This window comes from Pseudonaja textilis, chromosome 1, assembly GCF_049901715.1.
Source record: "Pseudonaja textilis isolate UNSWEBS1 chromosome 1, rPseTex1.2, whole genome shotgun sequence".
Lineage (NCBI taxonomy): Eukaryota > Metazoa > Chordata > Lepidosauria > Squamata > Elapidae > Pseudonaja > Pseudonaja textilis.
This window is the reverse complement of record NC_141990.1, coordinates 241715358-241728579: the sequence shown is the minus strand read 5'-3', so window position 1 is coordinate 241728579 and position 13222 is coordinate 241715358. Positions and strand designations below refer to the sequence as shown.

Sequence of the window (13222 nt, the reverse complement as noted above, 5' to 3'; positions counted from 1 at the left end):
ATGTGTACAGTATATTGTACGAAAGGATATGTGGGGGAAAGGTGAACATTGTCTATATAGAACAAAGTGGATATCTACAGTACGTGCATTGGTAGATCTATATGTGTTAGACTATATGTACATATGAACGAAAATGTGGCTCTCAAAACTTAAAAAAAAAACCTCCTTTCCCCTGATTTAAAGCTCTGGTTCCTAAATTTCTTACTAAATAGACTAATCAGCAGAAGGTAATCGATTTTATTTTAAAAAATGACTGATGGATCTAGAAATTATATCCTGTGTTCTGCCATGGGAAGGTGGTGGGTGGGGGGAGTCAGTGTTTGCCAACCATGACAACTTCCACTAATGTGGACAATCCTAAGAACTCTCAGCATCAACCATGCTGGTGGGGAATTCTAGGAGCTGAAGGCCACATATCTGGAGATTCTGAAGTTGGGAAAAACTGCCTCAGATGATCACAAGCAGGAAAAAAGAAAGGTTTCTTGGATTGCTAGATAATTTGACCTAGTAATAAGTGATTAAAGCAAGTGTTAATGGACATTACTATCAAGGACAGAGTTGATAATTACTATTTGGTTGGTTATTTGAAAAAACAACAACTAGGACGATCTCTATATCTTAACATGGATTGATCAAACGAGAAGATTCAATACATCTCCATTTGTAGATGACCCACAAGAATCAATGATGCCAACCACAATCTCTAATGGTTCCAAGGTACTTAGAAGATTGCTACTGCATGAAAAATTACTGTTGAGCATGCATGTATATTCATGCCCTAGTGTCACTTTACTTTGTTTTTTCTTCTCTCATTTTCTCAGCTTTCAGTTTAACACTGTGACAAGCAACTCATGGGAAAAGCTGCTATCTCTAGATAAATTCATCAGCTCTGGTGGATAAGTAAATCCAAGAAGCACGGAAGCAGGAAGTGTGTCTCTAAACTCCCCATGTTATTTCAGGCTCAGAAATTAACTGATGGAAATAAACAATGCTTTAGTTTTATTAAAGAATAATAAAATTAACTTGCAAGAACTTAATGTGCTCCATCCCTATTCCTTTGAGCAATGTCTTTTAGCAAAAACAAAGCCAAACAAAGAAAGGAAAAATGTTTTTACCAGAACAGATTCTTTAGTTAAGCCAAACCCTTTCAGCCTATCACCAGCCACATACCAGTTTGGAAAGCAATCCTTCCTTAATTTCAGATGGATCAGCAAACAAGAATGACTTCCTTTCTGTGAAATTCTTGTTTTTTCTTTTCATTTTTGTCTCTGTTATAATTTTAATTTGTGTTAGACCTTTGGTCTAGAAAGTCTAGTCGTTTTCATTTTTAGCTGTATGCTTGCATCCCTTGTTCTGCCGGGTTCAGAACAAGCCTTTGAAAATGATATTCCGATTTTAATTGAAGCATTTAATGAACAGATGCTGCTAGGTTGTTTTGAAACATGTGACTGAATATTTTCATAGGTCATCTGTCACCCAGAGACACATGCTGTCCTTGAACTGCTGACAAAACTGCCACTTAGCTCTTAGCTTATCAGATACCCAGAAAGGCAGATACTTGGGAGGCTTAGAGTTGCAGGAAAGCATGGACATCAAAAAGCTTTTTAGTGTCATTTTCTCATAAGTAAATATTCGAAGGTGGGTTAGAATGTTCCCCCCCCCTTCTTTGCAAGTATCTGTATATGTTTTGCTAAGGCTGGTTGCTGCCTCTTCTGCCCGTTACTTGTTCCAGATGAAAACAGAATAAAGCTATTAAAATGGCCTCAAGTGTGTAACATCAATGCCACTCACAGATTGAAAATTGCTTTTCTCAGTCTGCAAAAATCTAGACAATCCTTAGGTGGTATCATGGAGTTGGGTTATTCGTTATTTTTACAGCCCAGATCTGGATACTGTGACATGATAGCAGTGTTTGAATGTCTAAGGGGCCAAAAAAGAAGAGGGAATCAATGTATTCTCCAAAGTGCCTGAAGGCAGGAGAAGAAGCAAAGGGTGGAAACTAATCAAGGAGAGAAATAACCTAGAACTAAGGAGGAATTTCCTGATGGTTATAACAATTAATCCGTGGAACAACTTGCCTCCAAAAGTTGTGAATGCTCCAACACCAGAGGTTTTTCAGAAGAGATCAGGCAATAATTTGTCTGAGATGGTATAGGGTTTCCTGCTTGAGCAGAGAATTAGACACTAGAAAATCTCCATGGTCCCTTCCAGCTATTCTATATTAACACAGTAGTTCTATTTTTTGTACTATGAAGCAATTGTTTTGCCTCTAGGCCCCTTTTCTTGTTCATATATCATGAAAACATGTGGCTTCAGCTTCTTCTGATAATCAGTCCACTGGGCAGTCACAGTCCAGATGTAAGGACTTCAACTCCCACATCTAGCTAGCTAGGGAATTCTGAAGCTGAAGTCCATGCATCGTAAAGTTGCCAAGATTGGGAAACACTGTGATTGAAGCACACCCTTTCCCTTAACTGCTTAAGCAATGTGAAAAGTTTCTCCTAAAGGGTGCATTGGGGAAAGTAACTGGAGTTACTGATAGTGAGACAGAATTGGCTGTTCCTCCTTTCAGCTGGCCTCCGCCTCCTTAGTCTTCAGGAAACAAAAAAATAAGTACAGTATTTGCACTCAGACTGTCTAATGTAAGTGACTGGCTTAGTTCTTAAGGGTTCTTCAAAAGGGGTTTTCAAACTTTTTTTTTTAAAGGAAACTTGTTTTTTTAAAAAAAAAAACAAAAACTTGGAACTCCTGATCAAGAGATGGAGCTCTAGTGGTAAAAGAAGTGATTGGTTGGATTTGAAGGAGCCTTCACTTCTTTGCCCTTCACCTGTTATGTAATCCTATGAAACTCTTGCGGTACCCTAAATGCCAAGGAACACAGCTGAAAACCCCTGTTTTACATGGAATAGCCCCAGTTGAGAACATATTTGAGAATGGGGTAAAGGAGGGGTTTTTTTAAATTACCAATTTGGACAGGAGATGAAGGAGGATTTGAATGCCTATTATATCCTATGACTATTATTAAGTGTTTTACCTTATAATTCTTGACTCTTGACAAATGTACCTTTATACACTGAGAGCATTTGCACCAAGACAAATTCCTTGTGTGTCCAACCTCACATGGCCAATAAAGAATTCTATTCTATTCTATTCTATTCTATTCTATTCTATTCTATTCTATTCTATTCTATTCTATTCCTAAGGGCAAGTTTATTGTAGCCACGGACCTCACTGAACAAATAAGTAACAAGACTTTCTCTCTGTCCTGAAGATTACTCCAGGATTCATAGAAACAATGGTAATAGTCTCTTTGAAAACAAAATCTGCCCCAAATTTTGCTTATTAGATTTATATCCTGCCTTTAATTTTGGAGCTCAAGATGGCAGGCATTACACCCCCTCCTCTTGTTTCTGTCCACAACAAACAATTCTGTGAGGTTTGCTTGTGAGAGACCAACTAGTTCCAAATTTCCTAGTGAGCTTCTGCACTGAAAAATGTTAGGAAGTTGAGATATTAAAAGTAGGAAAATACGCCATGTTCTTTCATCACTGGTGCCATGACCTGTTCAAATGCACATTTCCTTTGGATTGACAAAATACAAAATCATCCTTGTATCTTCCAAGATGTTTTAAAAATGGCCTGTTCTTCTGGTATTCATCAAACATCAGCTGATCCATGGAAAGAAGATGCTGGGATACATCTGCATATAATTTCTGGTTGCTTTCTAACATATGGAAAGGAAAATGCATCCTGGTTTTACTTCATAAACTGTATTGAAATAAGAAAGCATAATCTGTTGTCTTTCTGCTGGTCACTTTCATTTCAGTAGATGGCGCCCTTGCCTCTTCTTTTTACTGAAGTCTGCCCCAGTTCCATCCCTAACTCCAGAATGAAGAGTACCATCAACAGCTATAGTTTTTCTGCTTTCAGCTGTATTCAACTAGCCAGACATTCTGAGTTTTGACATTCTTGGCAATGAAATCACAAGGGCAAAGACGTAAATCGTTTCAAATCAAAGGAATTTGGCAAACAGATGAGAAGAGTAAATAAAAGCAAAAACAGAGCTAGAATGTCATTATCTGAAGCAGTTGTCCACTTTTAAGTAAATAGACACTTCCAAACACTGACATTGTTTTTTGGTTGTGTTGTTGGTAGAAAAATCATTCTGGGTTCAGTTCCAAGTGGGGAAAAAGACACTGGAAACATGGAGGCTGTTTGGAAAGATGGTTTAATGGTGGACAGCAGGACCACGTGGCTTGAAGCTCCAAAGTGAAAAGGATGGATGATCACATGCTTCAAGGTGAGAAGAGAAGGTCAAGAAGGGCTAAGATGCTGAGAGTGCCTGGGTTTTATAACCTTTGTTGGGATTTGAATTGGAGCTTGTATTCTGATTGGTTGTCAGACTCCCATGAGGCCATGCAGGGGCAACTCTGTAGGCTGTCCTGAGTTCCAAGCTTGGTTGAGCCTTGCTGGATGATGATGCCCTGAAAGGGCTTTTGAGCAATTGCTATAGCTTTACCTGGAGATCTTTGTTACGTAAAGTATACTGGCCCAGGCCTAAATGGCCCACCCATTAACAAAGGTGGGGGTGAGCTTCTACTTCTGAGGTGAGTTTCTGCTTCTGAGTTTACTCTTTTTAGAGGAAATATTCTGCCTTTTTAATATTTCTTAGGATATTTCAATGTTCTAGGAGAAGTGTGGGTGCTAACTTCCTACAGTGTGTTTGCAGAAGTTTGCCTTTTATTGTAATACACACATCCCATCCCCATTGTTTCTTTATTTTCCTCCAGTCACTTTATAAGCCTTATTCTATCCAGGCTTACTCTGGCTCAAGAGGGAGAAATCAAGTCCTCATGAACTCCAAGGTTTAAGAAATATAGCAGTATTTAGAAGCAGCCTAAGAAAGGAACTAAAAATAGTGAAGCGTGGAATCAGCAAAACCTGAATAGAAAAAAAAAAAGCATAATCCTACTTAATATTATTTTCCTGCCATATCTCTTATTGCCTTCCACAGCACACTTAAGAGTATTTGATTGTGCAAACCAAGGACTTGTCACTCCTGATTACTTTCTAATATCTTTTTTTTAAATTGCTGCTAATCATTCTTTTTTTTATGAGACAAAATAGTCCTATATAGCCAAAAAAGGCAAAATGCTTTAAGCATGTTAGGAAACGCTAACTAATGCTTGCAAAACCTTTACATGCGGCTGGTATGCAAACAAGCACACTTTAGCCTTGCTTTGAAGTACATTTCAGCTAATAATCCCTAAAGAATGAAAAATCAGGATTCCTTATATGTATTTACAAACCCTGCAACATCCTGCTATTACAGCCTCACACAGCTATAAACAATATATTAAAATATGTTTCTCTTTATTAAATACAGCTCTAGGACTGAATTGTTTGACAATTAAATGCATTGCAACTGGAAATCACCCTTTTCCAATAGTTGTGGTTCCAGACTTCAAAGTATAGCTCTTGCTGACAATATAGTAAATTTTTCTGGTAAACATAAACAGGAAAAGTTAGCCAATAAATACAACTTACAAATGAGAGTTTGGTGAGCAGTTATATTTGAATAAGTGCATCCCATATCACAAAAGTTGTAACATTATTATTGTAGGCACCTTAAAATGAGATCACTTGTTTGTATATTCCAAGAAAAAAGTGTCAACCTAAATCACAGCTAATTCCTAGCAGATGCATGTAGAAGCCTGTTTTGCCTTTCTTGCTGTCCATTATTCTTCTGAACTGACCTTCTGTATTGGCTTTCTGAAAATACAATCACTAGATTTTATTTGTTTGTTTGTTTGTTCCAGCTATGTTCCACCTTACGACTGAAATGAATCGCCTAGGTGGGTAACTACAATTGGAATTCAGAATGCAACTGGTTTTATTTTTTTAAGAAAAAACAAATTAAAAGTAACACAAAACATAATAACCATGAAAAGCCTAATGAGTGTGATGGAATGTGCACCTGCAGCAGCAGAGGGGGAAGATTTTGCCAACTCAGAGCTTTTCCAGAAAGAGGCTCCATTCAAGAGACTTTGCAACCCCAAGATGGATAGAGAAGGGGGAAGAGGATCATGGTAGCCACACCTTAGAATCTTTGAGGCTATAGCTACTAGCTTAGAAAGTTAGAGTTTTAGTCTGGCAAGATTCTATCCATTAGGTGCAAAAAATAAAGATTTGGACTTGCTTGGATCTCACTGTCTCGTCTTTGGGTTTGAAGCTGAAATAGAGAGATGCATTACAGATTACAAATTAACAGACTTGGAAGGGACCTTTTTAGGTCATCTAGTCCAACCCACCCCACGCCCAAGCAGAAGACTCTTCACCATTTCTGATAAATGGCAATCCAATCTCTTCTTGAAAGCTTCCAGTGATGAAGCTCCCACAACTTCCGAAGGCAAACTGTTCCATTAGTTGATTGCTCTCACTGTCAGAAAGTTTCTCCTTATTTCCAGGTTGAATCTCTCCTTGTTCAGTTTCCAACCATTATTCCTTGTCTGGCCTTCAGGTGACTTGAAAATAGCTTGGCAGACCCTCAAATATTGGAACACCACTATCATGTCTCCCCGGTCCTTCTCTTCGCTAGACTAGCCAAGCCCTGCAACTGTTCATCGTATGTTTTAGCCTCCAGTCCCCTAATCATCTTGGTTGCTCTTCTCTGCACTTTTTCTAGAGTCTCGACATCTTTTTTTATAGTGTGGTGACCAAAATTGGATGCGGTATTCTAGGTGTGGTATTATTAAGGTTTTATAGAGTGGTATTAGTACCTCACTTGATCTTGATTGTAATGCATATAGATGCATGTTTAAAAGCCAAGTGGGAGCAAAATATAATTGTCAAGAATTGTCAATTCCTTACATGGCATAACCTGGAAATGAAACAAGAAAAGTCCCTCACCTGCACACTCCATAACTGTATCTCTAATAAATAAGATCTCTTCAGGAAGTCCTCCCAGGTATATTTTAAAGACTGGAAATATTATCTATTATGTATATTGAATAGTCTATGTATTATAAAACTTGATTTCCAATTTCCCTAGCCAGCAGTGTAGGATGATCTTCAGGGCCTTCTGGAGAAGAGCTCTGAGACCATGAAAAATGAACAATTCCAAACTTAATAGAAAAATACTTTATGGCAGCTGGTTATAAAGCAAAAATCTTGTTTTCGTGAACTGTATACCGTCTGACCTGGAAATTTTCAACCAAAATACCATAAAAATGTGCCAACCAAAGGTAAATGGACCATATTTCATGCTACTTTGATTGAAAATTTGAGGCAAGATTATTTATGGATGTCTTTATCCGTGTGCATACATGGAAAATACAGGCACTTTTAAAAGGTATTACTATATGTCCTGGCAGAGAAGCCCATCTGTGGATAAGCTGAATCCTATTTTTTAAGTTTTGGCATCTAAAATTCTTATCTATAAGGAATGTTGACTTAAAGACATTCATGGATATGGGTGCTACTCCACAGCACTTTAAGGCGGCTGTGGGGAGCTGACTCATTGTGCACAAGGTTAAGCCAACTCTGTTTCATGCAGGTCACCAAAGTGCCAGAGCCTGTCAACTGCCCCACTTTGCCCATCGGGTCATGCACCATGGAGCAGCTGAGGAAAGGGTGAGAAAGCTGCCCTCTCCATTAGAGATCTCACTGCCAGGACCAGCAGCAAGAACAGGTGATCCAATGTTGCTTAGTTGTAACAGCCAAGCCACAGAGAATTGGGTATCTGCTCAGGCAACAGGAAAAGGGCTGGAAATGAAACCTTGCCAGGAGTTTCCTGACAACATCCCCAGGATTTAGGGAAGAGGGTGGGAAGACCATATTCCCAGCGCAACTTCTGACACAGTTAATCTAATCTGGTGGTACTATCAAATGGTAATTTGACTAGAATAGTGCCTTACTACTAGATTAAGCATTTCATAAGAGCAGGGCTTTGGTGTCTATAAAACAAACCTTTTTATTTTCTTTTGCTTATTATTACGGTATTATTGCCTAGTATTATTAGCCAATGTCTTCAGGGCATATTATTTTACTAGTTATAAATCAGTATTGCAATTGATGTTAACATACACCGTTGAGAATTTCCCAGCCAACGTAACAGTTTAATGTTTAAAAACATTATTCTAGGATCTACAATAATACTTTATTTTCAAGTTTCTTAATAATCCATGTACTGCATTCCAAAACATTACTTAGGAATAAAAATATGCCATGCTGACTTGGGGATATTCTTGAGGAACCACATAGCAGTTCTGGAATGATGATAAATCATGCCACTAGCTGGTGCTGTTGTTACATTAAATGACATTGTGACTAGAAACTGATGCAATGTGTGTTTTGGTCACTGGCTGTAATGTGTTCCTGCCCACAACAATCCTTGGGATTAAACCTGAACTGTGGCCCAGGAAATCCTTTAAGATGAATAACCTTGGAAGCTATTTTGGCCGTTTTCCTTTTTCTAAGAATATGTTTCTTCCCCTTCATAAATCTCTGAAGTTTGTTGTGCAACGTGAACAGGACAGTTGGTTCTATGATTAATTGGAGCCAAAAATAGTAACACAAATACAATAAAATAAATAAATGAACAGACCAAATTCTGGCATGTTTTAGCTTCACGTAGAAACATGTGGGAGGAGACGGGACCTTGAAATTTATGGGGCTTTCTGCCTCAACGTTGGTTTCTTGGCCAATGACAAACTACGGCAACTGAGGAGTTTGGGACCCATGTAATTCTAAAGATAAATACGAAACTTTGTGCCTTCCCATCTTGTCTTAAAACATTAACAGAGAATTATTTTTGTGCAATAAGATTTATTATTTCTTTCACATATTGGTCTCAGAGAGATTGGCAGTATAACTTCATCAAATGGGGCAAACAGAGTAATATAAATACAGTGAAAACTACAGGATGCACATTTCAATGCACTCCTGACAAGTAGCTTGTTTTCCATCGGTCTCCTCGATGCTTACAAAATGCACTTTTCATACAGAAAGTATAACTGAATCATAAAACTACACATTACAACAAAAGGCTGTAGTCCTACAGATCCTTACAAGAAAGCCACCTCCACCAAACACAAGAGGGTTTATTTTGGAGAAAAGATGCTTAGGTTAACATTGTGGATGTGAAATATTTAAAAGAGTTCTTCATGATGAAATTTAACCTAAAGAGCATATCCTGCCACTTCTAAAAAGCACTGTTCCTCCCCCGAAAACTGTTTTACATCACCCATGAAAACTAAAGTTGGAAACAAAATTTTGGGAATTAAAAAAATAATGCCCATAAGCAATAAATCTATGTCTATACATATAATATAAAAATATCTCTGTCATTAAAAAGAATACAAGAACAGAACACCACTTGTTTAAATAGGATTGATTTCTCTCATCGGCAATCACTCGCTCACTCATTCCTTACTCGATCGCAGGCAGAAATCACCTCACACACATTGTAGTCCATTGCACTTTGCCAGGCCAGACCATTCAAGTATCAAGATGCCCCTCCCTCCCGAGAGAAGGACCTGCCAATTCCATGCCATGTGGGGAAGAAAGGGAGGGGCAGTCACCCCGAAGTAGAGAAGAGCCAGCCACCAGCAGCACCATCACCACCTAACTTGACGAATGAATGCTTCTGTAGCTTCCATCCAGTCTTTATTCCACAAGATACTTAGGGAGGGGTGCAGAGTTTGGTCACCTGTTCCTGCCGTAGCCTAATGCCTGAGTCCTTGGAGGGCATTTAACCGTTCCTCCTTTTCACCATCAGGGGGCTAAAGTAACTCTTTTATCCTCTCCAAGTTTGGAAGCAGATTTGCATCGCAGTAGACTCCAACTCAACCAAACTGGCCGTGAACTCCTATCCTTGGACCAAGAAAGCGAAAGAGCGCCGCCTGCGCCCATAGCCTGATATGGTGAGCTGCTTGGGAGGAGCAGAGGTGTCCTTGGAACTGTCAGTCCATTGGTTGAGCCGCTTGACTAAGTCCTGAGTGACGCATATCGACAACTTGCAAGCCGGTTCTCTCTTTGTACGGATGCGGATGCGTCTGGTCTCCTGGCTGAGGCAGAGGAAAAGGAAAGTGATTGTGAGTGTAGGATGACAGAGAAACCACAACCTGGCAAGATCCAGGGAAGAAACCAAGGTGCAGGGCAGAGCCGCAGCAAACTGAGAAGGGTTCTTCCTAAAGATTCCAGTTTTGGGGAACGAGCCCCTCTCAGCTTTAGGCACCTTGACCTCCTTTTGGCACCTGTGGACCTGACATCTATCTTCTTAACAGACCAGAAGTCAATGTGCCAGAGGAGCCCACCTTCAACCATCATGGGGAGGCATCTCTAAGGGTGTGACAGCCTCCCTTGTTAGAACCAAGTCCACCTCCTTTGTTGCTCTCTCCCTTCTTGCTCAAACCTCCCACCCTTCCTTTGCCAGCAAATGCTCTGAGTGTCACAACATTCAGGTGAGAAGACTTCATTACCTGGGCAGCTGTAGGATGTCTTTTGCATCCCGGGTGCGGATGAAAGAATGCACCCTTGGATCAGCCAGTTGCTTTGGCAGGTTCCAACGGACACTTTCAGCAGCCACCTGAGCTGGCAGGTCCCGCCTGGCTCGGCTCAGCAACCTTGTGGTCCACCTGGATAATGAGGCAAAAGAGGAAAAACCAATAAAAATTCTGAGTTATGTTGGTGGTGTAGAACTAACAAGTTGCCCCTCCATTGAGAAAGGAGTGATTTGTTAAAAGACTGGCTGCCTTTGATTGACTGGAGGAATAAGAGGTGGCGTGGGGGACCTGGAGTCCATCTTCAACCAAACCTAAAGACCCCGCTCCAAACTTTGAAAGAACAGGGATGGTGGGAAGATCCTACAGGCAGACTGTCTTTCTCTACCACCAGTCTTAGCCGCAAGTCTAAGTGCTGTTGGTGCCTACTTACTTCCTTTTGAAGTTTGATGCAATATCCAGCTTGGTTGCATCTACTCCGAAGAACAACCAGGAACCCAGGTAGAGAAGAGTAAGCGAAAGGGCTTTCATCTTGTCTGGGGAGAGAAGGGCAAAGGGTCAACACAAACCTGATCTTCACCAAGGTGGGGGGGAGAGTTTCTTGGCTGCTCCGTGCACCAAGCGGGCCCCTCCTCTCCTCCCTCTGCCTCCTTCTCTCCTTCTCCCCATTCCTAAGCGAGCGAGCCCCTTTCCAGGCTACGCTAAACTTGAATCATTCATTACAGCGGGATCAATACTGAGAGCGTCCAGGGCTCCCTCTGACACACTTTCCCTTTGCTCAGAAAGGCTGAAGGCTGAAGCCCCCCTCCCACAAAAGCACCCAGGTAAGAGTTACTCCCCAGTTGCCCACCGCTGCTTTTCCCCTCTCCCACTTTGCACAACGCAAGTCAACTCTGACCGGCGCTGCTTTTAGGCTCGCCTCCTCCCTTGAACTTCCAAAGGAAGCTCCGATCCAAGGACCGGCAGCCCGGAGCCCAGTCTCTCGCGCCCGCTTTCCGACCCGCCGCGCTACATACACACGGTACACACGCTGCACACGCGCTCCGCTTGGACGACTCCCTTTTCTCCTCTCCCTCGCCCGCACCTTCAACTCCCACTTAAGAGTTTAAATAAGGATGATAATAATATTTATAATTATAATATTTATAATAATAATAATAATGCAGACCTGATAAGGAGGATAATCCAAGCGAGGCTTCCCACAAATGCTCCTGTAACCTAAATGTAAAGCTATAACCCCGAAAGCTGCTCGGCTCCGCGTCTACCTCGCTTGCACCACTGAAGTTACCTCGGGCTCCCCACGCGCCGCCCGCCCTTTTTATAGGCAGCGGCGGGAAAGGGGGGGGGAGGGGGGTAAAGAAGGGGCGGGGCTATTTACTAAGGTCACGAGGGAAGGGGTGTGTGTGGTGGTGGGGGAGGCTGTTGAAAACTAGGGAGTCGTTTTATTTAACTCCATTGGAAATGAGATCTAATGGACTTTGGGAAAGTGGGGAAACTCCCAGCACTTACCTCTTCAGGAGAGACTTCCTAACTTGAACTCCAGAGGTAAATCTGGTCCGGGCAGATCAGATTCAGCTCAGATTCTTTTGGCCAAGACGATTCAGCTCCTGGGGAAGCGTCCGAGCTCTCCAGGACCTGGGATGCTGAATTTAACCGCCGGGGCTAGGAACGCGCCACCGCCAGCAACTCTTCCCTTGCAGCTAGCAGCGTCCCCCTCCTTTCGAAAAAAGATTGCGGGAAATTGCATTTGCCTCTAAAACCGAGAGTTGATTGGGGGCAAAGGGCTCCTTGGACGGGGTGAAATCTCTTCTGCCTTCACGCCGAAAGGAGAGAAAAAGCTTTTCAGAAAAAAAAACCACACAAAAAAACAAAAACACGTTTCAAGAGCTTTCCTCCCGCAAGCGAGACGGGTGCGCAGGAGTTGCTGCAACAAACCTTAAAAGCTTAGGAATTGGGAGAGAGAAGGGGGAAAAGGGCTGGGTGCGTACGTGCGCGTGTAGGCGCAGATGGGTGTGAGCGCGTGTGTGCATGGAGAGAAAAAGCGCCGTGGACCAAGGTATTTGTGCTGGGCAGGAGATGCACCGCGAGGAAGCCAGAGCGCATTACTCAGCTGCACGGGAGCTTTCCTTCGCCGCTATCTCTGCACCTCCTTCGCCCGCCCGGCGGGATCTCTTTCCCAGCCGCCAGCTGACGTTCTTTCGCACACGTAGCCTGCCGGGTGCAGCTTCCCCGCCAGCTGGCTCGCCTCCTGGGAACGTGCAAAGCTATGCAAATCAGAGGAGCCCGTGGCTCCTCTCGCTCCGGCTCCTCGCCCTCCCGCTCCCGTTTCCCAGGACTTTGCCAAGAACCGAAAATAGATTTAAAATTCCCGGGGACCTTTTTTTTTTTTTTTTTAAATCGAGATCGCTCTTGGGGTGGCTGCGAAAAGGGAATCGCGCGCGGAGGAGAGAAGAGCCGGCTGCCGATCCTGGCCCGGGAACGGAGGTGTTCAGGCGCCAGGAACGACCGAGCCTTGCCTTGGCTGCCGAGCGGGGGACTCGGGCCGAGAAGGGAGGGCGTCCCATTGGCAGCAGCCTTCGGGAAGAAATCCTGACACCGCAGGAATACGCTCGGACGGGATCTGCCGTGGGTGTATGAAGCAGGCGAAGCGCGTACTTAGGGCGCCAGGCCCAAAGGGGGCACCTCCAAAACTTCTTCGTAGCCTAAGCTTGGCTTCGCTT

At 42.5% G+C, this 13222-nt stretch overlaps 1 protein-coding gene across 2 annotated transcripts; it reads right to left on the bottom strand.

The window, feature by feature from the left end:
- Positions 1 to 8809: 8809 nt before the first annotated feature.
- On the bottom strand, positions 8810 to 12812 carry ADM (adrenomedullin). 2 transcript variants are annotated; one of them, XM_087921095.1, is made up of 4 exons: positions 12012 to 12812; positions 10936 to 11038; positions 10482 to 10637; positions 8810 to 10067 (listed from the first exon to the last, which is right to left on the bottom strand). In XM_087921095.1, exons 2-4 carry the CDS (start codon positions 11031 to 11033, stop codon positions 9869 to 9871), a joined length of 453 nt encoding a protein of 150 aa, XP_087777221.1. In that variant the 5' UTR covers positions 11034 to 11038; positions 12012 to 12812; the 3' UTR covers positions 8810 to 9868. The 2 variants fall into 2 exon arrangements, with proteins under 2 accessions (XP_087777221.1, XP_026562523.1); XM_026706738.2 differs by lacking the exon at positions 12012 to 12812 and adding an exon at positions 11671 to 11815.
- Positions 12813 to 13222: the final 410 nt, after the last annotated feature.

Excerpts from the sequence above, each read along its gene's own strand:
- ADM (XM_087921095.1), bottom strand. The coding sequence starts at position 11,033 with ATGAAAGCCCTTTCGCTTACTCTTCTCTACCTGGGTTCCTGGTTGTTC. Across the intron at positions 10,638-10,935 it reads GCATCAAACTTCAAAAGGAA|GTGGACCACAAGGTTGCTGA; the intron begins GTAAGTAGGCAC and ends CTCATTATCCAG. Across the intron at positions 10,068-10,481 it reads GACATCCTACAGCTGCCCAG|CCAGGAGACCAGACGCATCC; the intron begins GTAATGAAGTCT and ends CCTCTGCCTCAG.